The sequence below is a fragment of the Bombus impatiens genome, unplaced genomic scaffold, assembly GCF_000188095.3.
Source record: "Bombus impatiens unplaced genomic scaffold, BIMP_2.2 scf_1445, whole genome shotgun sequence".
NCBI classification, from domain to species: domain Eukaryota; kingdom Metazoa; phylum Arthropoda; class Insecta; order Hymenoptera; family Apidae; genus Bombus; species Bombus impatiens.
In genome coordinates, this window is record NT_177864.1 from 803,719 (window position 1) to 827,883 (window position 24,165).

A 24,165-nucleotide genomic window follows, 5' to 3' on the forward strand; every position below is an offset into this window, starting at 1 on the left:
TGAAAAAAATTCAGTAATTAACATTTTTTTATTAAATAGAATACAATTAATTATATCATGTACAAAATGTGATAATGTAGAACAATAAGTTAAATATTGTTAACAATTTTATAAATTTTTACATAATTCTTCAAAAAGACAACATATTAAATAAATTAAAAAGCAAATAAAATTCGATTTATATATGGAAATAAGCATTATTAGGTGCAAACATATACAGTGATATTTGATTTCAATAATATATATTAATAACTAATGTTATTTTTTAGTAAAACAGTAACTATTTAATTTTTAATAAATTTATTTATAATTAATATACATGCACATATTTCAATCATTTAATATATGTAAACGCGTATATTTTTTACTTAGAAATCAGTTTACCTTTTCCTATTTTGTTTCCTGAACATAAAATGTAATACACTGAAAAGATTGGAATCTTATTACATTGAATGTAATTCAATATTTCACATCTTCTTTAAAAAAAATAGAAAGATACCTGTTCATCTAAAAAATCCATAAGGATACTCATTCTGCATTTGAAACCTTCTGTCTTTAACATAGAATGCAAAGAATTAATGCATATTGGTTCATAAGCCAAAATTTTATTATGTAGTTCAGTTCTAGCAGTAAGAAATTTTAAAAACATGTCTTTAATATTTGATGCATTATCAATTACTGGAGTAAATTCAGGTTCATCAAACTGATTTATTTCGTCAATTGTATTTATTGATAATTGTTTATCTGCACTGTTCGAAAATTATGGAATTTCTATTAATTTATGAAAATATTTTAGGATTTAAATAATGAAATCAGTATTAGGTATATGCAATATACTTTATGGGGAAGGATGTTAATTGAGATTCATAATTATGTATACAATCAACATCATCCTTTTTATTATTTGTTTTTTTCATTGGTGGTTCATCATCTTCACTACTTATTATTGTCAATTCAGATTCTGTGTCCTTTGAAGTATTAATTGTAGGATGCAATTCGTTATAAATGTATGTTAATAATTTTACTGCCCTTTTCCGTTTCTGTATTTTCAATCCATATTTATTTAATTCCATCTGAAATCAAATTAATGTATTAAAATGTGTGATAAATGTATATATTAATATATTAGAATAATATAATTCGTTAACCTGAAGTTCAGATGTTTTCATGTCATTATAATTAGGAGGAGGAGTGATGCTATCTCGAATAATTTCAGGTGACGTAATTGCCTTCAACTTTTCTTTATAATTACATATACATTGAGAATTATTGTAAGATTCAGGTATATCATTCTTAGTATGTCTTGTATCAATACGTAAACTTGTTTCTGATAGTGATTTTCTTTGAAATTTTCTACTATATTTTTTTGTACTTAATGATCCTCCATTACTCTTGAATTTTTCTGCAAAAGAATCATTATTACTGTTAATTTATTATTTTTATTAATTATTACAATGAATACAATTTGTTTACCTAATTGATTTACTTTTTTGGTAAACAATGGAGTATTAGTGTTACCATCACTATTATCAATGTAAGCATTTGCTAAATAAGTATCATTCTCAAAAACACGACTATTATCTTCAGAACTTTTGCAATATGAACCACTTGTATTTCTCTTGTTTTCTTCATATTTATGCATCTCCAAGATATTATAATCTAATTCAGGACTGGAACATACCAATATTGAGGTTTCTACTGAATTATACTTATTTGTACTTGATTCTAATGATGTGAATGAATTTTTTTTAACTGCTTGTAAATCTATATTACTTTCTGATTTACTGTATCTTAATTTATTAGAATTATTCAATCTTCGGTCTTTAAGAACATCTTTTTGAGTATTTAAAGATTCAACATTTGTACAGAAGTAATTATTCTCATCAAATGTAACGTACTCGTTGTTAAAATTACACAGATTTTGCTGAGATATTTTTTTATCCTCTTCAAAATCAGAAATTATTTTTTTAGTTTCGTCTTCATTCTCATCGCATTTTTTTATCTGACTTATTTGAAATTTTGAGTCTCTGTCTATATCTAATAGTAAAATATCATTGCCTATATTGTTCTTTTCTTGGTATTCATCATATGTTATATTAGCTTTTACGTTATTTTTTGATATATGTTTCTGTGTAAAATTTCGATATTTTACTATACTATTATTTTCATGTCCTTTTTTGTATCTTGAGTACATAGATATTTCATTTTCTGCAATAGAATCTGTATCAGAGTCTGAAAATACATTATTTTCATTTTCATTTTCTTTAGATATGGAATGTATTACTTCATCTTGTAGATCCTTGTGCGCATTATTTATACTTTTGTTTATTGAACTATTCTTACACCTCTTTGCACTTTTTTCTATGTTAGATTCAGATGATTGACTTATACTATCTATTGACTCAAAACTATGACATATATCCGAATTATTTTCTTCATATGACATTTTGATACCTGATTTAGAAGTTGTATTACAATCAAATATACTTAAAATATCGCTTTTTGCATTAAATGTTTCTTTTATAATAGTGTCCTTGAGAGAATCATTTTGTCCGATATTGAATGGATTTCTGTATAACTTAGAACATGTTGGTATTACTGAAACATCAGAATCTATATCAGAGTCTGATCTTGCATTTTCTCTTTGAACTTGCTCAATAAATATACTAAGGTTACTTTTTAACTCTAGTATATTCGAACTATCTTTTTTTGGTGTAGCAAAATAGGTTGTATCTGAAAATAAATTTACATCTTGTTCAGTACTTTTAAATATTGTATTTCCAGATGTAGAAATGTTAGCAGGATCAATCATTACTTGATTAACTGAACCAATTAAGCTAGAACTTTCATTATCTTTTGCTTTTTTACTATTTACGACTTCATTAACATATTTTGTTTTATTCTTTATTACTTCACTCTGTGTTATATTATTGATATCATCAAATAAATCAGGAGATGTATTAGTATTTCGAATAGTATTTGTATCACTTAAACAGTTAATTTCTTCTTGCAATAATTTATCTGTATACGTATCTTTTCTCAATTCTATTTCAACAAAATCTGGTTTATTTATGTACTTATCTAAGTGACACTTATTTAATTCTTTATCATCATCCAATTTGGAATCTTTAATGTCATAGAATACATTTTGTATATTATTATTAGTTAATTCCAAGTTATCTTTCTCCTTAGAAATTAGTTCTTGGTCCTGTTTATTATGCATTTGACTTTTCATTTGTTTAATTTCAACTTCTTTCTTTTCTAGGAAAACAAATAATTTTGTTACTTTATATTTCCTTGCTAGATTTCTTAAAAATGGAAAACTTGCTAAATCATCCAAAACATCTAAATATTTTTTTATAATTCCACAATAAATAAATTCCAAAAATGCTAAAGCAATATTATAAGATATATTTCCCCAAGAAATTTTTTCCTTAATTTTAGTAAAAAATAAAGTATCATTAGGTGTTACATCAAGTAGTATATTTGAACACTGTACATAGAGAACTAATTTATGTGCCCAAATATATTTATCGTTGTTAACGAATATTATTATATCACTTGCAGAACTATCATTTAATGCATTACTCCAGTTTGTTATTATGGTATCAGTAAACTGTATATTTTGATAATTTTCGCATTTTTCATTTACAAAACATGCTTCTGTATGCGGTATTTCATGTATTTTTTTACTATAATTGCAGAGCTTTGTTTGGTACTGACTTGATTCCATATCATAGATGTTGCATGTATTTGCAAAATCTAAAATCGTTTCTTCTTTCTATAAATACAATATTAGTATGGTTTGTAATATCGTAAAAATATTTATAAAAATGTAATTTATAATATTAACAGATTTATTATTTATCTTACTTACTACTTGTTTTCTTCCTGGAGTTATATAATTTGATAAACTTGATACGTAAAAACACTTTTGATCTGAAGATAGTTTAGCTTTATTCCATAATTTTTCATCCTTTTGAACGATAGAAAGAAAATATAATATAATAAAAAGTAAATGCATAAATTGTAAAAATATAATCAAGCAGTATTCATACCTTATTACAAAATTCCTGAAGAGAATGACTTTTTAGATTATTTTTTTTTTCAATCATACGATTACACTTAATTGCTTCATTTTCATTTTGAGTAACTGGTTCATTTCCCATTAGAATTTCTGAAATTTTTTCAGTTAAAATATGATTTCTCTCTTCTTGAGAACGTGTTTGAAGTAAAGTTCTTTCATTATTCTTTCCTATTAGGAAAAAATATTAAAGCTATTAGTTTAACTTTATTTAAAAGAAAAATGTACATTTTAATTTAACATACTCTTTCTATTTTTTATTAATGATGGGGGTTTACTGTTTGCGAATCCAAATTTTTCCAACTGCCCTTCGTAAACTGATTTATCTATTTCTGGTACAAATTGATTTAATATTTTAGGTAAACTTTCAATTTCATTAATTTTATCTAATTCTTCTGCTTCCTGAAGAGATTTTGATAATGCTAATGCAAGTTGAAGATCAGTTTCTTCACATAAATTCTATATAAATTTGTAAATATTTCATAAAAGAAAAAGTATAGATGAAAATTATTTTAAGTATTTAAGAAATCTTTTCATAATTATAATTAATATTAAAAATTACATACTTTTCTACATGATGGAGTTGGTTTCTTTTTATCTTGTACTACAGGTGCAACAAGCAAACCTAATGATTTTCTTTCATTCTCCTGTCGCTTTTGAAGTTCAATGGCATCTAATAATTTTTTCGTGGTAATATTATTCTTGAATGCACAAATCTTCATATGTAATGAACGAGAGTTGAGATCTTTAAATGTTTTAAAACATAAAGGACATACAAGAGCTACTTTTACATCAGTAGAGGAATCATCGCAGTTAGTTTTAGGTTTAAAAAATGATGATTCTATCGAAGGCTGTTGTGAACTTCTTTTTCTCTCAGGCTGTTGTCTATACTTTTCTCCTTTGTGATTTTTAACAAAATTCTTAAATTTTACAGCTGTTTTTTTTTTTTTATGTAAGTCGCAATGACTGAATTCAGTTGGATTTGCTTTAGGAGATTGTTCTGGGCTTTTAAAATCTAATATACTGTCATCTTCATTCAAAACAGATATATCATATAAAAGTTTATTTTTTTCAAGCTGTTCATTCATTTTATGTTTCTCAAAAATGATATATAAGAAATTCTATTTTCTTAGGTATACTGTAATAAATATATGTAGTAAATATAAATATTATATTATATTTAATATTATATTAATATTTTGTGTATAAGTATATTTTTTATACCAAATATTAAAAGGTAGAAAACATTACAAAAAAATAACAATCTCTAAATAATATTTCAACATATCTTATAGATTAAATAATTTATTTTATTGAATATTACATTATTTAAATATTATAAAATGAAAGTATTTGATATCTATACATAAGAGATGTATTTTCATATTATTTCTTTTTAAATGTTATCTATCTCCATAGTATAAAGTTCACAAATTATTATTACATTAAAATAGAATTACTTTTTTAATAAAATGTCTTGATGTACAAACCAATTAATTATTGGCTTTATCTTCTTCTAAAGGTGACTCAAAGTTGTCAATATCTAATAATTTGTATGTTTCTTTCGTAAGTACATGCGAAACAATATTGCTATATATTGGTTCATTCCAGAACTCCTGTGTTTCCTTAAATTCGTCATATAAAGTCTTTTTTCTATTACGATAATTTTCTTCAAGTTCAACAATAAGTTTTTTTCTATTTTGCACAGATTCACTGTAATATAATATGTTAAACGTTAAATATTATATATTTAAGAATTATAATATTCACTATTTCACCAAAACTTGTTGATTTCATAATTGTTTCAACAATACATGATAAGGTTAAATATATCGTCTGTTTCATAAATTAAATGTTTATAATTCATATAATATATTATTTCACTCTCAGTTTAACTTTTATATGCAATATTTCAAACTTGTAAAAGAATTGTAATACATAATACATAAATAATAGTTAATTATTGTAAAATTATAAGGAATATTCACCCAAGTACATAGAAGAATGCAGTAGGGATAAGAATTTTTATTAAAGTTGTAATTATAAATGCTTTACCAGCCGGAGTTCTAGCGATAGTTTGTGGTTGTTTTTTTTTTAAAACCACTGGTTCATACATTTTGTGTACAAAATATACTTTTGCAATTGCTAGATATAACGTACAATGTTCTTATATCATACAGTGTTACCATAGGAAAATTTGAAGTTGCATAATCTAATATACAATACAAAATAATGAGTATTTATTACAATTAATTTCTACTAACGGTCCTTGCACTAAAATACTTTAAACTTTAAAATATATAACATATTTTTTTACATAAATAAGCCAGAAATATTGAATAAATAATATATTACTCAAGTACATTTACTTTAAATATATACATACATACGTCACGCTCTCTGTTGTTTATTCCATAAAATAAACCTTCAAATGGTTGAACTTCGATCCTTTTGATTTAATAATCCCGTTAAATCAACACAAATAAAAAATCGTAAATATTAGTTTTAAGAATTTTAATTTTCCTAAAATGTTTTTCAATATGTAACAAAATTGACAAAAATGAATTTAAAGATAATTGATGATTATATAAAAAGTAACTGATTTTTATGAAATATAAAAATATTAGCTATATTTTTGTACTCTCCAATTAATTAGTTAAATATGGTATGTATCTCATTTTATCATTTATTTTATTACCTTTTATGTTCTTGAAAATTCTATATATGTTTCTGATTTTACTTTAGGCTTCTACTTCTAGAAGACAAACTACAATTGGAACTAGAAAAAGAGGTGTACCAAAAATGGAATTGACTGCTGAACAAAAAGATGATATAAAAGAAGCATTTGACTTATTTGATCCAGATGGCACTGGAAGAATAGCTACCAAAGAACTTAAAGTGGCTATTAGAGCTCTTGGATTTGAACCAAAAAAAGAAGAGATAAAAAAACTTATAGCTGATGTTGATCCAGATGGTCTTGGCACATTATCATTTGAAGAATTTTTAAATTTAATGTCTACAAAAATGTTAGAAAAGGACACAAAAGAAGAAGTTTTAAAAGCATTCCGTCTTTTTGATGATGACAATACAGGAAAAATAACTTTTAAAAATTTAAAAAGAGTTGCTCGAGAATTAGGAGAAAATCTTACAGATGAAGAGCTGCAAGAAATGATTGATGAGGCAGATAAAGATGGGGACGGAGAAGTTTCTCAAGAAGAGTTTTTACGTATTATGAAGAAAACTAGTTTGTATTAGCATTTCATTATTTATTTTTGAATTATTCTGTAAAGATTGCTTTTGTCTGCAAGTTGCTTGTGTGACTTGTGTAAGACATTACTATTATCAATTATTTCGATTTAAAAGCTAACTTTATTTTATATAATGATACACAATACTAAATATAAATAATAGTTAATAGTATATAATAGTATACACTGATATTAACTTAGAGACATTGGAAAAATATTAAATATTTTGTTCATAAACAGTACAAAATAATTATAAAAAGTTTTATTATTATTTACTTATTACTTTATTATTATATACTTCAAAATTTTGTACAACTTTTCATTTATTTAAAAGTTTCTTGTTTGATTGTTGATATAGCAGCATCAATTAATGACCTTATCAACTCTGCTCTTTTCTTACATTTACTTAAACTTTTTGAAAATAAATCTTGTGAAATTGGGATTCCACCTAAATAAAGAATGTATAGTATGTTATATTAGCTTCAATAATAAACACAATATGCTTAAATTTACTTCTTTAAATAGCAAATAAATTTATACCAGGTTTGTGTATGCAACAAATCTTTTCTTCATTCATTACAATTGTCAATCTTCCTAAACATAAACTTTCTTCATCATCGGTAGGATCGGCAACCAATAATTGACTAAAAATATTAATATGAATTCATAATTTTATTTGTTAACTATTCTAACGTTGGATTTCAAATTAAATATAACTTACTCATTAAATATTGCAAAAGTTATAGAAACTGGTAATGCTTTAACCAGGAACCTTATTCTTTTTGTGGAATTTACAGATACTCTTCCAGTTTCTACATTATAAAGTGTTTCAGGTAAGGTTACTATAAAAAAAATGTATATATTGAAGGTATATAGTTAAGTATATTTGAACCATATTATTTTAAATTATTTAAAACTTACAAGTACTAAGTGTAGCAGTCAATGCTCCAATGCAAGCATCAATTATTGAACCATCATAGTTAATACATACAAGGTCACAGTATAAGACCCATACTAGTTTACCCTTATAGACACAAAGATCTTTTAAATCAATAGCTGCTGAATTTCTTAAAATATTTTCTACTAATTTTGTAATGACTTGTGCTTGGTCACTTGGTGGGCCTGGCCGAAATTTAGGAGAACATAATGGAGGAAGTTCAATATTTGGCACAATGTAACCACACTCCGGAGATTCTGCTTTAGGTGCTGCTAACTCCTATAATTGTATTTTATTGTAATAGGAATTATGATACATATCTATATATTCACATATAAAAATAGTAAATTATTACTATAAAAAATTAAAATTTTTATATTATTTTTTTCCTTTCAATTTTATATTCCTAATATTCATTTCTATTAGTACAAACAAATAGAATATAAACAAAAATATCCAGTGGATGTTACTTACTGCTTTAATACCACATACAACTGTTGTGTTACCAATTTTGAATATGGCTGAGCTATCGGCATGAGTAATTGATGATATATTTACACTTATTGGGCGAAAAGATAAAAACTGCCTACCATCTGGTCGGATATCTTGTGCCTTAAAAAATAAAAAAATTAAAATAGTAATTTAAGTGTAATTTACAATATTAATGTATAACTATATACATACCAAATGGTCTTGTAAATATTTCACAGGATGTATAATTCTGTAATTTATGTTTAATTAAATTTTATTGCAAAGAAAAAACTGTTAAAAGTATGTTTAAAACATAGTTAATAATATATTGTGCTATATTAGCTTACGACGATATAAATTTATCTCCATACAATGCGATATTATTTAGAAATGGAAGTAAAAAGGTTATGTTAAACTGAATAATGTATTTAAAAGACTAATTACTCAATATATACAAATTTAAAATTTTATATTTTATAATGCATTTGTTATATGAAAATTTATTTTAAGTATACATATTAAATTAATAAAAAATCATGTAATATAATGTAACTGATAGAAAATACCAACTTATATTGTGAATCCATTACTTCAATTTTAACTACTAAGTTACAGTTCTTCTTGTATTAATTGAAAAACTCAGTTACATTATACATATATAAAATATGTTATATATATATATAAAATGGGTTTTTTACAAAATATAAGTGAGAACTAAAATAAAAAACGATAAACATTTAGAGAGGGAGTTGTCAAGTTTGTCATATTTAATAAATAATTATATTGACATTGTTTCTTAAAAATTAAAATTCTGATAAAATAAATATGCTATAGCTTTATTTTAATCTTATGACAGAAAGTATTTGAATTTTTAATTTGTTTCTATTTATTTGACAATACATGGACAGACGCTCTCTATATTAATTTAAATTTCAAAGAGAAGATTAACTGAGGAAATTCATCTGAATTATGTTATTAAATTTTATTTGTTGCAAATATATGATATTTCGTAAAGATTCCATTTAATCTTATAATATAAACACACAACCGAATAGTTTTAGTTTTATACATTTAAAAATTTATTATAATGTACTTTTTCTTTTTGAAATTAACATTAGATTAGTATCAATTGCTTACAAACAATAGAAAAGACAAGTGTTCTATTTAGAAAGGCACAATGTGGCATATATTCTTAAAATATTATATTAACGGAAATTAGAATCTACTGAGAGTAAATAGCAAAATAGTACAATATAACAAGATAATACAAGTATAAATGGTTAAAATTTTATAAAATACAGAGTTAAAAAAATAGTCTTCTCTATCTTTAAATGCCTGTGTAACTATATAACTTTTAATGTCGAAGATACCTCCGAAGTCATTCACGTAAATTACATATATATATCAAAGATATAAATTTTTTAAATTTAATATAAAATTATTTGAATTCTTTATACACACAGACATGTTTTTTGTATAAATATAATTTAAGAGTAATTTCAACAAACTTTAAATTACTATTAGTTGTAATATTATTGACAATTTAATGTTATTAACTTTTAAAAATATAGTTCTGAATAATGTTCCTGTTTTATTGCTGTTCATAGTAATGTGATGTAGTTAACTTCATCGGGCAAGTGTAGAATAAAATTTAGGCTGTAAGAAAATAAAATGTATAATAAAATCATTGAAAATTTATTGAATTTATTCATTATCAGTACTTTTAAAGTCACTTACCTCATGATCATGATTTTCTTCTTTATTTCCATCATCATCATCACCAGAACTATCACCTCCTGAACTATCTACAGAATTACGTTGTTGATCTTTGTTATTTAGGTTATCAACAGCAGAAGGAGATGATGCTTTTACTTTACTAGCTGCATCATAACATTGTAAACAAACTCTAACTGCTTTTCCGTTTCCTTGTCCAGGCAATAATAACTTCTTATTGCTGCAAGGCCCACATACAACAGCTCCACATTGCCTACAATGATGCTGAAAATGATTTATTAACAATATAAATATTTAGAGAATATAATATATTTAATGGTTTGGAAACACAATTAATGTATGAATACCCGTCTATTTAAAACTGTAAATTGTGTCTTATTACAATGCATACAAATTGTAGCTTCGTTATCTGGAACCCAAACAGCTGCATGAACTTCAACTGGTTTCTTACCACCTATTAAAAGAATACAGGTACATATTACATATTACATAAATAAATAAATTATCATAATAATAATTACTTACTTTTTCTTAATAAGTCTTCAATACATTTTGTAATATGAGCCATCCATTCTTGTTTCTCTGTTGGAGTGGCAGCATAAACAGCAAATGACTTTGTTACTGTCTTTATGAGCCAGCCATTGCGATATTCTATAAATAATAATAAACTAATATATTGCTTTTATATAACTATATATATATATATTTTTCAATGGTGTCTGTACTTGATACACAACAAATTAATAATCCAAAAATTAGTCCTAACATTATTATAAATGGTAATCTAACAGAAAACAAAGAACTTTTTGTAGAAATAAAACAAAATATTTCATAAATATGTATAGTATAAATCATATTTAGTTAACAACAAACTCTGTTAATGTTATTTTTATTTTGTATAATATAGATTCTTGAAACTTCTAGAATATTTAAGATATTTTCTATATAATAGAAAATTAAAATCTAACTACAAACTGATTTGTAATTAAGTACAAAACATAATTTAATAAATGGATGGAAAATATAACTTACGACCATCATCAGCTAAAGATTCAAGTTTGACTTCCTCAAGTGGTATAATATGTTGTTTGTTGTACTGTTAACATATATAAATCTTCTTAATATCTCTAATAAATTAATATATTGTTTTAAACTATTATATTTTAATAAATAAGTTAAAACTATATTTAGTATAATTATTAATATTCATACATGTTTACCTTTTTCTTGTTCATTACAATGTTTCCATAAACCAATATATCATTAAATAAAAAGAATTGCCTAGGCTTAGGCTTTTTTCTACACATTTTGGTTAATACACCTTCTCCAACTAAAACTCTTCCAGGTACTGCAAGTGGCTGAAATATGTAATAGATTAATGTAAACTTAATAGATAACATCTTTGTGCTTTGAACAATGCCACATATGTCAAATTATATTGCTTAGTTGTGTTCTTCGGAAATATAAGGCATAACATAAGAAAAATTAAGATTTTTAATATCAATCTTACCTGGCCAGAACTGCCAAAGCAGTTTTCGACCATAGCAATACGCCTGGCATTAGCCTCGCTATTTACTGCAATAAACCATATATAAATAAATAACCTTTAGTTACTTTCAGGTAAAGATTTTAGTAAAACCCATAATATGCGGCAACAAATATAATTCACTAAAAGATTAATCATTTCTGTAATACGTTTTATATATTACGTGTTCAACTGTCAAAATCACAAACTACTAAATTACACCGTTACCCGAAGCAATTTCAAAAATCATAGAATAAGTAGATTATGAATTTTCTAATTTAATAATCGAAGTAAATATTCTATATATTAAAGTTATATAATAAAAATAAATTAAACTTTGCATACAGAATATAACATTAATTAATTGATAATAAATGAAATACAAACTAACCCAATCGGTCAACCATGGTCCTATGAATCAGGGCTGACAACAAGGAAGTATGAATCATGAACATGTTTAATATTTGTCAGTATTAACAGTGGATAATATTTGAAATATTATAAGAACAATTAATGTATTTAAAGAATCATATAAGAAAATCTTTGTTATGTCGCTTAAATATGTAATATTTAAAATAATATAAGATTTATGATTTTTAAATAAATATTGTCTATCATAAAATACAAATGATACACATATTATATAATTTTGTATTTATTTTCACTTTAAATTTTCCAGTTCTATTTAATTAATAAGCAAATGTTAATAGAATAACAGTATACATTATTCTAACCAATATGTATGTATCACAGATTTTCAAATACCGGATATACCCTTTCGAGATATCGATATCTAATATTACTGGTCAATAAAAATCATATGATTATTAAGGGTGTAGCAAACTAGCAAATTACAAGTAGTGGTAGACTTCTATTTAGATTATTTTATACGAAAGTAATAGAAGATAACTTTGACAAAAAAAAATGAAGATATGTGGACCTAAGTATGCCCTATGTGGCCTGATATTATCTACTTGGGGTATATTCCAATTAGTAAGTCACTTCTTTAACCTAATAACTTTAAATGTATTGAGAAATTTTAAAATAAATAATTGTGCATCATGTATAAAAAATTGCAAAAAAATACATTTTATATATTTTATATATTCAGATGTTATTTCTCCTTGTTTATTTGAATTTTATTATTTGGGGAAAACAAATTAGTTATCTTTTATTTGTAATCAGTCTTTTAGTAATTATAGGATTCATTGAATTAATCAGTATATTCTTTTATTTCATGTTATTTATTCATATATATAAAGCAAATATTATTGTACATTTTTCAAAAATTGTAATCTGGAAGAAAATTCATTTATTTTTCAGCTCCTGATGGGAATATTCTTTTACTACAACAGTGTAGCTTTAATAGAAGACCTTCCGTTGGGAGAACAGACTTTTAATAAACCTACAGATTTTTATGCTGTAGCAGAGAGGGGTTATAAACAAAATGCATATAATTGTTGGATTGCAGCTTGTATCTATGTCCTTACATTCTTATTTTCTGGACATCAATTTTATATAAATTCTAGATCATCTTTAAGCGTTTAAAATATTATTAGCATGTGAATACAATAAATAAAAGTACATATAAGTATATAGTATAGTGATACATTATAAATATAAACAGGAATTTAGGAATATGCTAAATACAAATTTCAATAACAGATTTTTTGATTGCATTCTAATATTAAGAATTTGTGTTTATTTAAAGAACATATAATAAATTATACTACAATATAAGTGTGTAAAATAGAAGAATATAGATTATTTCATATTATGTATGTATATATATGAAAATATACCAAAAAATTATTGTTGAACTTATTTTTCATCATAATGTGAAATATGTATTTCTCTTTTTCTCTTATTTATTAGTAGTATTAGAAATCTTTAACTGCGTTAAATTAATGAACATAATTGCTGGAATCAACAGCAATTTACAACTGATATAGTAAAATTTCATGTTTATGCAACACAACAATTTTAAAGAATTTATTTTATTTTGAATATTAAAAAAAGATTGAATTTGATACCATTATTTTAATTTTAAAGATTTTGTAAATATGTAATTGCTACGTATAATATTTACGAAAAACAATACATTCATTATCGACAATGAGTCATTTTCGATTACGTTTATACTGTGTTCAAATTTAATATATGCCGAAATAAAGAGAGAGGTTTCAAATTTTGAATTGTCGTAACATGTAAAATCTTAAAACATGCTTTTTAATATTTACTATATTATTATCTAGAAAGAAGGTCAAAATTACATGAATTGTGCATGTAGAATTGTAACACTATCAACAATAAGTGATAGGTTATGTATAATAACTATAAAATTTAAGTCATTTTAATTATCTCGTATTATACATTGCAAATAAAATATTTTGTAATAAGCAAAGTAAAACTAAAATGTTTTTGAACGTAAAAAATCATTCCATCTGATTACCATTATGTACCAGAATGTTTTAATAAATTTTAATTGCTTAAAAATTTAAATTTCAATTGCTTTGTATCATTATTAATATATCAAATATTAAAATATATCATATAAATCATTAAACTGATTTGTATTCCATTGTAGAGTATTACACTGCATTAAATACAATGGAAAATGAACAAATTGTAACTGATGACTATAGTGAAATAATACAACGTCTTCCTTTTTCTCGGAAACTTTTATATGGAATAGGACATGTTTTGAATGATATTTGTGCTTCTATGTGGTTTACATATTTATTAGTTTTTTTTCATTTGGTATTGGGATTTAATTCAATCTCAGCTGGAATAATTTTACTCATTGGTCAAGTAGCAGATGCTTTGGCTACTCCTTTTGTTGGTTTTCATTCTGATAAGGATGATAACTTTGGATTATGTAAATATGGGAGGAGAAAAACATGGCATTTAATAGGTATATATCATTATTATTTCCTTATATGTTATTTATTATATCATGTAATTTTTTCAAACAATTTATTTTAGGTACCTTATGCATATTATTTGCATTTCCTTTTATATTTTCACGTTGTATTGGTTGTGAAACTTCTCATGAGTGGGCTCAATTAATCTATTATGCAGCATTTGTGATAATCTTTCAGTTTGGGTGGGCTGCTGTACAAATATCTCATTTGTCCCTAGTTCCAGAACTCACACCTTCTGAATATGAAAGAACAGAACTCATAGCGATCAGGTATGTCTTTAATTATTGGAAGGGAGATATTTAAAGTTGAATTATAACCCTAAATATTTATTACAACTTTATTTAGATACAGCTTTACTGTTCTATCAAATATTTTTGTTTACTGTATTACATGGGCAGTATTACATGTAACAGATACTAATGCTTCCAATTCCCAAATTGGGCCCGATGATGCAAAGAAATTCCAGGAAGTTGTATTTATTGGAATTGGAGTAGGAGCTGTAACGTCTATTTTATTTCATACCTTTGTCAAAGAAAACTTTGTTAATAATTCTGATGGTAAAATTATTTTTATATTTACTTACTCTGTGATTAAAAATTTTGTTTATTATAATATCTGTTTTATCACATTTATTTTAGGTTCGTTGAATAGAAATTCAAGAACAGTATTAGTACTATTAAAAGATGTTCAATTATATCAAGTAGCTTGTATATATATGCCTACTCGTTTGTTTGTAAACTTATCACAAATTTATATTCCTTTGTATTTACACAAATCGTTAAATATGCCAGCTACATCTTTGGCTACAATTCCTTTAATAATGTATTTGAGTAGTTTTGTGATGTCCTTAATTATAGAAAAATTGAATACAAAACTGGGTCGAAAAGTTTCATATTGTTTTGGAGTTTTGTTAGGTGTATTTGCTTGTATTTGGATACAATTAGGTACTGGCTTAACATACACAAAATATCAAATCTATCCAGTTTCCTTAATATTAGGTAATATTACATAATTTTTTTTAAAGTCCTTAAAATTAAATATAAATGAAATATATCCAAATACTAATTTGTTTTATTATAGGATCTGCGGGCTCTATTATGTTGGTGACTAGTCTTGGTGTTACTGCAGATTTTATTGGACAAAATGTAAATAGTGGTGCATTTGTATATGGAATTATGAGTTTTACAGACAAACTTTGCAATGGATTAGCAGTTATGCTTATTCAATATTTGTTAGTATATAGCTTAAAATACTAATTATTTAAATGACGATAAAAGTAAATTTTTAAAAAATAAACAAAAATAAGCAATTCTCTTTTTTATGTTTTCAGAAGCTCTTGGATTGATTGTAAAAATTACTATAAAAGTGTTTTAGTTTATGTTTGTGCTACATCTGCAATGGTTGGCTTATTAATGATATTATGTATAAAACCATTTCATCACAGTACAGGTATACATTTATAATAAATCATAACTGTATTTCTGAAAGGCACTGGTAGTTAATTCAGATGAAATTTGATAGGTATCATAGAGAAATGTTATGGAAAATTATGAAATCAAAATTTTAACAAATTATGCATTCTGAAGAAACAGATTTATATGTATAATAAATTTTTGTTATTATTAGATACTGCATAATCTTTTCTCATGATACTCATTAAATTACATCTTGTTTAGTCACCTATGCCATTTGGAAGAATATCTTAAATTATCTATTAAATTAATTATAATAATGATATAATATTAATATAAATTATTTCAGTATATAATACATTACACTGTGAACAAACTATAGAACATGATAATATATTTATTACTACAGAAACAATAGAAAATGAACCTGACAATTCAATAAGTCAAGAAAATGTTACATAGTATAAAAAAGATAGTAATTAAAATTTTGTTCATTTGATGTTAAATCCTAAATATATACTTTATATATTACTTGTGTAAATATTTATTTAAATATCTGGCTGTAGTTTTCTATGGAGGCTCAAAAATTATTGATCCTTCCGTATATATTCTGACAGAATTTGACGAGAAAAATCCAAATATGCAGGAATCCACTGGTTGAAAAGTTACGCGTATGTAAAAATCAAGCATTTTCAGCATATTTTACAGGTAAGTAATAATGACGCCATATTGACTTCTATCGATGATTACTCCAGTGAGTCGCTGGTTGTATACAATGCATGTGGGTGGCGAGCATTTTGTGGCGGGATTTTGAATCGTGAGTATTGGATTAGATTTGGGTTATGTTTCATACTCCGGCCGCCATAAGATGGCCGGTTACTTCCACTATTTTAAAGGTGGCAGACATTACAACAAAAAAACGCAAGTGAAAATTGTAACATGTTAATTGTGTATATAATGTATTAAAATAACTCGTTTGTACAAAATATTGAAAAATGTGTTAAAATATGTTAAAATGTGTTAATTGAATGTATCAATATAGTACGTAAATATATTTGAAATGTCTTTATCAGTAGGTAAGTAACCACGTGAGTAGGATTCTAACCTTTTAAAATTTAGTAAGACATAATTACATATATATTTTTTTATTTGACAGAATTATTAAGACGTCTAAATTCAGACGAAGAACCTTTACCCAAACGTTTAAAATTAGCAGAAAATGCATTCTGTGCCATTGATATACCAATAATACATAAAGAAGATCTTATTCTGCAATGGCTTTGTAATATGTGTCCCATGGACCAAGAAACTTGGGATTCATTAAAAAATTGTTTGAAAACCGAATATTTGGATATTAAAAGTGATGTAATAAAATTATTGATAAAATTATTCGTTGAAACATTTCAAAAAGATGTAAAACATATACGTGAGGATGTTTTCGAATGCTGTCGATTATTAACTTCTAATAACAGGATTGCACAATATTTTATTAATAAGCCAAAAGATTTAGGACTTTTAACAAAGTCCTTATTAGAATGTGTAAATAGTGTTTTTAAACACACCTTTAACATTGGAGAAAAATCAACAGAAGGAATAAAGATTTCATTAATTAACAAAAGCAATGGATTGATACTGACAGCATATAATACAGTAATTAATGTCGTAGAAAATATAATACAAATTTATAAATCTGCTTTTATTACAAAAGATAGTTTGAGAATCATGTTTATACATGATATCTTATATCCTTTGTGTGTTATAATTGACCACGACTGTACTGATAATACCAATAGATTAGGTGCAATAACACATAAATGTATTCAACAATTAATATTTGGTAAAAAACATACTCAAAGTGGAGAATTTCTAAAAGATGAAGATATAACACAATTTAAAAACTTACTATCTATTTTGACAGGACATGCAAAGACAAAAGATTTCCAAAGTAATTTAATGACATTTACTTTTCTCTTCCGTGTTGCAGTAATTACTTTCAAATCAGACACTGTTACATTAGATATAATATTAAGAAAATTAGTAGAATGTTCTGGGACACATAAAAGAGAAGTTTTGAATACTTTTTTAAAATGTTTAAATGACATAACTTTTAATTTTGATAATAAAGTACATGAAATCACATTATTTGATTATTGTCAAAATATAATTAATGATATTTTAATAAGTAAAAGCATGAGTAATGCAGATTACAATCTCTTAATACAATTTTGTTATTTTAATCCTCTCATAATTGAAAGAAAAGTTAAAGATATACTAAGAAAAATGTTTATAGAAAAATCAGTATTGGAATACAAACATTTAATGATTTCTATTTTGGATGCTTTTATACACTTAAGGGAAGAAGAAAAATTAATTTCAGCAATATTAATAGCATTAAAAGATAGTTTGTCTCATGTATCACATCATATATCATCAGGAAGTAGTATATGTTTTCCAAGTGAATTCAAAGAGAAGTTAATGAAAGCTGTAAATAATGTAACAAATTCACAAAGTGTAGTTATGTTAAGAACACTGACATACCATTTAAAGACTGATTGTTTACAAATGTTGGGATCTAATAATACTAGTAAGAATGGAACCATCATTGATTTTTATATATTTTAGTATCTTCTTATATATGATATTTTAAATATTTTCTATTATAGGTGGAAATGTTTTAATATTACGTGCTATAGTTGAATTACTCATTACACTGTTAGATGGTATATGCATTTTTGAATATAGTAGAACATCTACTTCCTACACAAAATTTGTAAATACTTTTGATGATGTAAGAAATATTCTATCACTTTTACTGGTTAAAACATTGAGTTCAAATCAGGATGAAGAAGTTGTAATATTATTAACTGCAATATTCTCATGGAATGAAACACAAAGAGCTCTAAAATACTATGTGCCAAATACTATTTCAGAAAATTTGTTATTACCAATATCTGAGACTCAGTGGCATCAACTGATCAAAAAAATTAAAAAATTTGGTAATGAAGATTGTAAAAATAATATGGTATGTTATCAAAATTTTATCATTACTTCTTTTATTATTTTTATCAAATTAATATTTATTTGTTTGTTTATTTTTCATCATATTGTATATTAGAAATGTATGAAAATTATATTTACATAAAATTTCAGAACAAACTCATTTTACAACAAGTTAAGATGTCTCAAAATACATTAACTGAATCTCCTATGATACTCAAGAGTTTGATAGGTGGTATAGAATGTTGTTGGGGTTTAATATTAAAATTTGATACAGAAATAATACCATCTTTAAGTAATGAACAAGTGTTAAAATTAACACATTTATTATTAGCAGACATGGTTTCTAATACAGATAATTTTAATGAATGGGTGAAAGTACTACATAAAAATGATTTAAAAGAAAATAAAAGATTAATGATATTCATATTAACTGGTGTTTTTACACAAATTGGATATTTAGCAACAGAAGGTATAACAAAATCTATTAGTAAATATCTTGATGCAGTGAGTATACATTTTTTATTGATATTCAAATATATTATATAAAATTAATTAAATAATTGGACAAAATTTTTTTATCCTTTTAGGAATTGCTACTTGAAGCTGAAATTGTTGAATGTGAAAAAATAAATGATGTATTAATGTCTTTAAAGGAAGAATTGCTAGTAAACAAATGGGTACAAATGCAAAATATACTTTTACATAAAATTAAAGTATATTTAGAAATATTACTTCATCTACCACTAATATTTTTAGATACTAATTTAAAAATTATAACACTTATGTTCATATTTGCTGTTAGAATGGAATGTAATCAAAGTAATGAAATAGTCTTTTTATGCAATATAATGTTTTCAGGTACATTTCATGATTATACAGATAAGATATCTAATCAAAAGTGAATAATGTATGAAAAACTGTTTTGTTTTTAGATCTCTTGGAAAAGCCTAATATTGATATATTTCAATATATAGATCCTTTTTTGTTGCTACAATTACTACCACAAAACAAAACATTCAAAAAATCATTGGAACTGTTTCTCAAGAATTGTTCATATAAAAGTTTAAACAAATTTATAAAATGTTCCACTAATTCCAAGGAAAATATGTTTTTCTTATTAGAATCTATGGAACGCGTTAAATCAAAATTAAATGTTGACCAAAAAATAATAATTAAAAAGGCGGAAAAAAAATTAATCAGGATTGCAATGGAAACTCTATCCTTTGAAATGAAAAATTCATATGACATGAAAATATTAAATCTGCTATTAAGAATTGGTATTAAAGATGAAAACATTGATGAAAAATTAAAGGATGTTACAGAATCAACAATTGAAGACATATTTGTGGTAAATATAAATGTACATAAATATAAACAAAACATATTTGTGATAAATTTAAAATAAAATTACATCATATAAAAATAAAGTATTTATTTAACAGAATAATACAAATAATGAGATTACAAATGAATTATTGCAAGATGGTCTACAACTTATGGTTGTTATTTTACATAATAAAAAAGTATTTCATGTTACAAATCAAACTATAAGAGCAATTTGGTATGCATTATTTAAATACCCATGTATAGATGTACTTACACCATTATTAGCATCAAGTGAACTGAATGAACTTTCTGAATTTACCGAAGAATTACACGATCAGTTGGTATGTTCAATAATTTTATACATATTATATAGCATAATTTTGTCATCAACAAAGTATTTACTACTTTAGTTTGTTATAGGTTAAAACACTTTTAGGTAAACAAGAAAATAATCTAGAAAATATTTGTATTATATGGAATGCTATATTAAAAACAGATATGTCCAATGATCGCAATAAGCTACGCTTAATAGCTATCAATAACTTAATTCAAACAATACAAACTGTAAATATACTAGAAAAATTTTGGCCAACTTTGTTGAAACTAATACACAATATTGTTGCTGCTAAACATTTGTATCTTCCTGGTTATATTATTGATATGAGTATAATTGTTAGTTTAAAATCATTGCAAGCAAATACAATACTAATTTTTAGTGATTCATTAGCATTGTGCAATGTACTGCTCAGAATGAGAACAAATCTAATTAGCGACAAGATACCTTTATTGTTAATATTGTACAGACAAATATTAAGTATTTTTATACATAAATCCAAATCTATTATTAATAAGTCCGAAGAACACACATTTAAATGTCTTGCAATAGATATTGAAAAGTAAGTAAAAATCTTTTATTTATCTAACAGAAAAAATCATAAACGTACTTCAAACTATTATATTTTGCATACAGGTTTACTAGTTCTTTAGTAAAGTTAAAGAAAGATATGATTCGAATAAGTCCTTATTTAGTAGCAGATTTACTAAAATTATTGTCAGAAAGTTCAATACCAAACTTTATTAAGGTAAATTTCTTTATGATATACTTTATTTAACAATGTAGCATCGTATACCGTACTCACTGCATAAGCATCCGAACATCGTTTTGCTATCTATAATAATCTCCATGAATTATGTATTCATACTGTTGAAATGCTAAGTTGTCATTGATATGTAGTTGGTATACATGTGTTAAATATTGATATCAGCATCCCATTCACCTACATCATTTCTTGTTCAATTTTTAAAATTTCTATTTGCTCAGATAAACGTTCGGGTATAGTCTCAGAATAGCGGATTCTTAAGCAAGCAATACCATATTTCCTGTTAACAATTAATATAATATACTTCAACTTTTTATTTTAGATGTCTATACAAAATTGTATAAATCAATTAATCAGTGTGTGTGACCAACATGGACTTGCTTTATTATCACGAACACTACCTGTTTCAATGCAAGAAATTTTCAAAACTCAGTTAGATACATATAACAAATTTTATAAATTTATTGGAAAAATCTGAATGATCATTATAAAACAATATTTGTAAAAATTTGTATATGATAGTGTATTTTAATATTGATTAAAAAGATGTTTGTAATAAAGTTATTAAATAATTTTTTTATTGGGAAAAGTAATCTTTTAAATATTACTAAACTAAATCCATAATGACAACAGTATTTGCCAAGATCATATATATTCTTTAATATTCGTATATGTTTGTATAGAAATTCAAAAATTTTCAGCATTAAAAATATAGAAAATTCAAATTATGTAACATTGTATAGTAGTACCTACCGCCTATTCGACGCCTGTGGTGGTTACATGCCTTTTCGTTTAACAAAGGTTATCTTCCGCGTTTTATAATTTTATCAAAGATATTTAATATTGCAATAGTAACTATAAATTTCTTAGGTAATTAGTAATGGTAATTTCCCAAACACGTATTAATGCTATTGTGGCCACTGTATTAGGAGTTTTTAGTGGTTATTATATTTGGAATGAACCATTAAAACAATACGCTGAAAAAAATTATAATAACAAAGACTTAAATAAGGTAGGTTTCCTGCATTACAAAAAAGATTTATACGATAATATTGAGAATAAATAATTGATTTTTATTTTTAATATACATAAAATAACAAATTTAGTATAGTTCATATTCCTAGTCTCAATAAGATAATCTGTCTAATTTATTATTAATGTAATTTTTAAAAGTACTTCCTATTTTAAAGCAAACATCTCATGATGAAAGGCAAATTCAGCATAAATATTCAAACTAAGACAATTCTTGTTTCATCTGCTATTCTAGCATCTCTGGCTGCTTATAGGTAAATATAATTATATTGTTTGTATTGTCAACTAGTGAGAAATGAGATATATAATAAACATATATTTATATACAGATTTAAGTTTAAGAATCATGTTTCATCACGCAATAGGGAGGAAGTCGAAAGAGAAGCGAATATATTGTACGAAAAGCAAAGAGAAACAAATCTATCAAGGGTCAATACCAACTAAAATATTTGTACTGTAGATACATATGCGTAGTAACGCATATATTTAATAAATAATCCATTGAATTATATAATACTATAATTTATTAAGTAACATATTACAATAAATATATTTTACAATTTAGTTGTCGAATTTGCTTCCATAAAATGGTATGTATCTAGCTACTACTTTCCAATCGGTAAAATAAATCAGTGCCAAACCAGCTGCTCCTCCATAAGTTAATGCAGATGGGATCCTATATCATAAAAAATTACATTAAATATCGTGGTGTACAAATTTATAAAAATGTAAATTTAGTGTTATATTATATGATTGATATGATACTTTCTAGAAAGTGTTATATAATTTTAACATTAATTATTATATTCAGTTTAAGAAGCTATATATATTATTACATGTTTTAATAATGAGTGGATTCATATATCATTTAAAGAATAAATTAAACATTTACCATTTCGTAGCAATTTCAAAATGTCTCTTTCCTACTTGCATTCTTCGGCACTTTTGTAACAAACGTCCGCACTTAAAATTTCAAAGCAATTTATAAATCTAACTATTGTTTGAAGTACGATATAATAGCTTAATAAAGGATTGCCTTTGCTCTATTGCCACCATGGACATAGGAATATTCCTATGCCTGTAATTGCCAACTATGATGGGATGTTCAAATTATTACTATTTTTGGTATCAGTTACACCAACCTCAATTAAATGAAATAAAAATCTGTTATTGACATTTTTTTGTTAAAAAATTATTTTTTTCAAGGTTTATGAAAAGAATGACATTTGCAATAATTGTAAAAATCTACAGTCTGTCCAATGATTCTCAACGAGATAAGGTAATAAACGTAAACAAAAGTTGATTACTGCAGCTGCAACTATTGGCTGCTCACTAGTGAAATACTTCTGTTTTGATATCAAGTAAGTATCGA

General features: G+C 24.8%; 7 protein-coding genes across 12 annotated transcripts; 4 read left to right on the forward strand and 3 right to left on the reverse strand.

The window, feature by feature from the left end:
* Positions 1 to 294: 294 nt before the first annotated feature.
* On the reverse strand, positions 295 to 6,549 carry LOC100749892 (reticulocyte-binding protein PFD0110w). 3 transcript variants are annotated; one of them, XM_012392478.3, is made up of 12 exons: positions 6,475 to 6,549; positions 6,073 to 6,229; positions 5,545 to 5,797; positions 4,651 to 5,222; positions 4,330 to 4,543; positions 4,059 to 4,255; positions 3,878 to 3,976; positions 1,474 to 3,781; positions 1,149 to 1,402; positions 838 to 1,073; positions 500 to 749; positions 295 to 423 (listed from the first exon to the last, which is right to left on the reverse strand). In XM_012392478.3, exons 4-12 carry the CDS (start codon positions 5,170 to 5,172, stop codon positions 391 to 393), a joined length of 4,113 nt encoding a protein of 1,370 aa, XP_012247901.1. In that variant the 5' UTR covers positions 5,173 to 5,222; positions 5,545 to 5,797; positions 6,073 to 6,229; positions 6,475 to 6,549; the 3' UTR covers positions 295 to 390. The 3 variants fall into 3 exon arrangements, with proteins under 3 accessions (XP_012247901.1, XP_012247899.1, XP_024227305.1); XM_012392476.3 differs by having other exon boundaries at positions 6,471 to 6,549; XM_024371537.2 differs by lacking the exon at positions 6,073 to 6,229 and having other exon boundaries at positions 6,471 to 6,545.
* Positions 6,480 to 7,446, forward strand: LOC105681625 (caltractin). Its single transcript, XM_012392481.3, has 2 exons — positions 6,480 to 6,749; positions 6,830 to 7,446. The coding sequence occupies exons 1-2, from the start codon at positions 6,747 to 6,749 to the stop codon at positions 7,337 to 7,339; spliced, it is 513 nt and encodes a 170-aa protein (XP_012247904.1). The 5' UTR covers positions 6,480 to 6,746; the 3' UTR covers positions 7,340 to 7,446.
* Positions 7,169 to 9,425, reverse strand: LOC100744154 (exosome complex component RRP43). Its single transcript, XM_003494017.4, has 7 exons — positions 9,311 to 9,425; positions 8,954 to 8,990; positions 8,744 to 8,881; positions 8,254 to 8,548; positions 8,054 to 8,174; positions 7,873 to 7,976; positions 7,169 to 7,780 (listed from the first exon to the last, which is right to left on the reverse strand). Exons 1-7 carry the CDS (start codon positions 9,325 to 9,327, stop codon positions 7,656 to 7,658), a joined length of 837 nt encoding a protein of 278 aa, XP_003494065.1. The 5' UTR covers positions 9,328 to 9,425; the 3' UTR covers positions 7,169 to 7,655.
* A 473-nt stretch (positions 9,426 to 9,898) lies between these two features.
* On the reverse strand, positions 9,899 to 12,455 carry LOC100744272 (pleckstrin homology domain-containing family F member 2). Its single transcript, XM_003494018.4, has 8 exons — positions 12,391 to 12,455; positions 11,985 to 12,049; positions 11,695 to 11,832; positions 11,507 to 11,570; positions 11,000 to 11,125; positions 10,822 to 10,928; positions 10,478 to 10,738; positions 9,899 to 10,396 (listed from the first exon to the last, which is right to left on the reverse strand). The coding sequence occupies exons 1-8, from the start codon at positions 12,452 to 12,454 to the stop codon at positions 10,367 to 10,369; spliced, it is 855 nt and encodes a 284-aa protein (XP_003494066.2). The 5' UTR covers position 12,455; the 3' UTR covers positions 9,899 to 10,366.
* A 313-nt stretch (positions 12,456 to 12,768) lies between these two features.
* Positions 12,769 to 13,754, forward strand: LOC105681626 (ribonuclease kappa-B). Its single transcript, XM_012392524.3, has 2 exons — positions 12,769 to 12,992; positions 13,323 to 13,754. Exons 1-2 carry the CDS (start codon positions 12,924 to 12,926, stop codon positions 13,545 to 13,547), a joined length of 294 nt encoding a protein of 97 aa, XP_012247947.1. The 5' UTR covers positions 12,769 to 12,923; the 3' UTR covers positions 13,548 to 13,754.
* Positions 13,755 to 14,022: 268 nt separating this feature from the next.
* LOC100744388 (major facilitator superfamily domain-containing protein 12) lies at positions 14,023 to 17,005 on the forward strand. 2 transcript variants are annotated; one of them, XM_012392522.3, is made up of 9 exons: positions 14,023 to 14,319; positions 14,587 to 14,913; positions 14,985 to 15,192; positions 15,269 to 15,480; positions 15,562 to 15,921; positions 16,004 to 16,154; positions 16,254 to 16,372; positions 16,685 to 16,810; positions 16,902 to 17,005. In XM_012392522.3, exons 2-8 carry the CDS (start codon positions 14,610 to 14,612, stop codon positions 16,795 to 16,797), a joined length of 1,467 nt encoding a protein of 488 aa, XP_012247945.1. In that variant the 5' UTR covers positions 14,023 to 14,319; positions 14,587 to 14,609; the 3' UTR covers positions 16,798 to 16,810; positions 16,902 to 17,005. The 2 variants fall into 2 exon arrangements, with proteins under 2 accessions (XP_012247945.1, XP_012247944.1); XM_012392521.3 differs by lacking the exon at positions 16,902 to 17,005 and having other exon boundaries at positions 16,685 to 16,866.
* Positions 17,006 to 17,255: 250 nt separating this feature from the next.
* LOC100750133 lies at positions 17,256 to 23,302 on the forward strand. Of its 3 annotated transcripts, XM_033324068.1 has the most exons (13): positions 17,256 to 17,411; positions 17,492 to 18,919; positions 18,999 to 19,357; positions 19,486 to 19,839; positions 19,923 to 20,193; positions 20,268 to 20,683; positions 20,778 to 21,002; positions 21,082 to 21,557; positions 21,632 to 21,743; positions 22,084 to 22,562; positions 22,632 to 22,773; positions 22,952 to 23,047; positions 23,123 to 23,302. In XM_033324068.1, exons 1-10 carry the CDS (start codon positions 17,396 to 17,398, stop codon positions 22,237 to 22,239), a joined length of 3,813 nt encoding a protein of 1,270 aa, XP_033179959.1. In that variant the 5' UTR covers positions 17,256 to 17,395; the 3' UTR covers positions 22,240 to 22,562; positions 22,632 to 22,773; positions 22,952 to 23,047; positions 23,123 to 23,302. The 3 variants fall into 3 exon arrangements, with proteins under 3 accessions (XP_033179959.1, XP_012247942.1, XP_012247943.1); XM_012392519.3 differs by having other exon boundaries at positions 22,084 to 22,773; XM_012392520.3 differs by lacking the exons at positions 21,632 to 21,743; positions 22,084 to 22,562; positions 22,632 to 22,773; positions 22,952 to 23,047; positions 23,123 to 23,302 and having other exon boundaries at positions 21,072 to 21,117.
* Positions 23,303 to 24,165: the final 863 nt, after the last annotated feature.

Coding starts and splice junctions, on each gene's coding strand:
- LOC105681626 (XM_012392524.3), top strand. CDS start 12,924: ATGAAGATATGTGGACCTAAGTATGCCCTATGTGGCCTGATATTATCT. Junction 12,993..13,322: donor CTTGGGGTATATTCCAATTA/GTAAGTCACTTC, acceptor TTTATTTTTCAG/CTCCTGATGGGAATATTCTT.
- LOC100744388 (XM_012392522.3), top strand. CDS start 14,610: ATGGAAAATGAACAAATTGTAACTGATGACTATAGTGAAATAATACAA. Junction 15,481..15,561: donor CTTTGTTAATAATTCTGATG/GTAAAATTATTT, acceptor CATTTATTTTAG/GTTCGTTGAATAGAAATTCA. Junction 16,373..16,684: donor ACCATTTCATCACAGTACAG/GTATACATTTAT, acceptor AAATTATTTCAG/TATATAATACATTACACTGT.
- LOC100744154 (XM_003494017.4), bottom strand. Junction 8,175..8,253: donor GACTGCTACACTTAGTACTT/GTAAGTTTTAAA, acceptor TTTTTTTTATAG/TAACCTTACCTGAAACACTT. Junction 7,977..8,053: donor ACTTTTGCAATATTTAATGA/GTAAGTTATATT, acceptor TAATATTTTTAG/TCAATTATTGGTTGCCGATC.
- LOC100744272 (XM_003494018.4), bottom strand. CDS start 12,454: ATGTTCATGATTCATACTTCCTTGTTGTCAGCCCTGATTCATAGGACC. Junction 11,833..11,984: donor GCTTTGGCAGTTCTGGCCAG/GTAAGATTGATA, acceptor TACATATTTCAG/CCACTTGCAGTACCTGGAAG. Junction 10,929..10,999: donor TGAAGACTTATTAAGAAAAA/GTAAGTAATTAT, acceptor TTCTTTTAATAG/GTGGTAAGAAACCAGTTGAA.
- LOC100750133 (XM_012392519.3), top strand. Junction 20,684..20,777: donor CAATTGAAGACATATTTGTG/GTAAATATAAAT, acceptor TTTATTTAACAG/AATAATACAAATAATGAGAT. Junction 21,558..21,631: donor CTTGCAATAGATATTGAAAA/GTAAGTAAAAAT, acceptor TTTTGCATACAG/GTTTACTAGTTCTTTAGTAA.
- LOC100749892 (XM_012392478.3), bottom strand. CDS start 5,172: ATGAATGAACAGCTTGAAAAAAATAAACTTTTATATGATATATCTGTT. Junction 4,256..4,329: donor ATTAATAAAAAATAGAAAGA/GTATGTTAAATT, acceptor TTTTCCTAATAG/GAAAGAATAATGAAAGAACT. Junction 424..499: donor TGGATTTTTTAGATGAACAG/GTATCTTTCTAT, acceptor CAATCTTTTCAG/TGTATTACATTTTATGTTCA.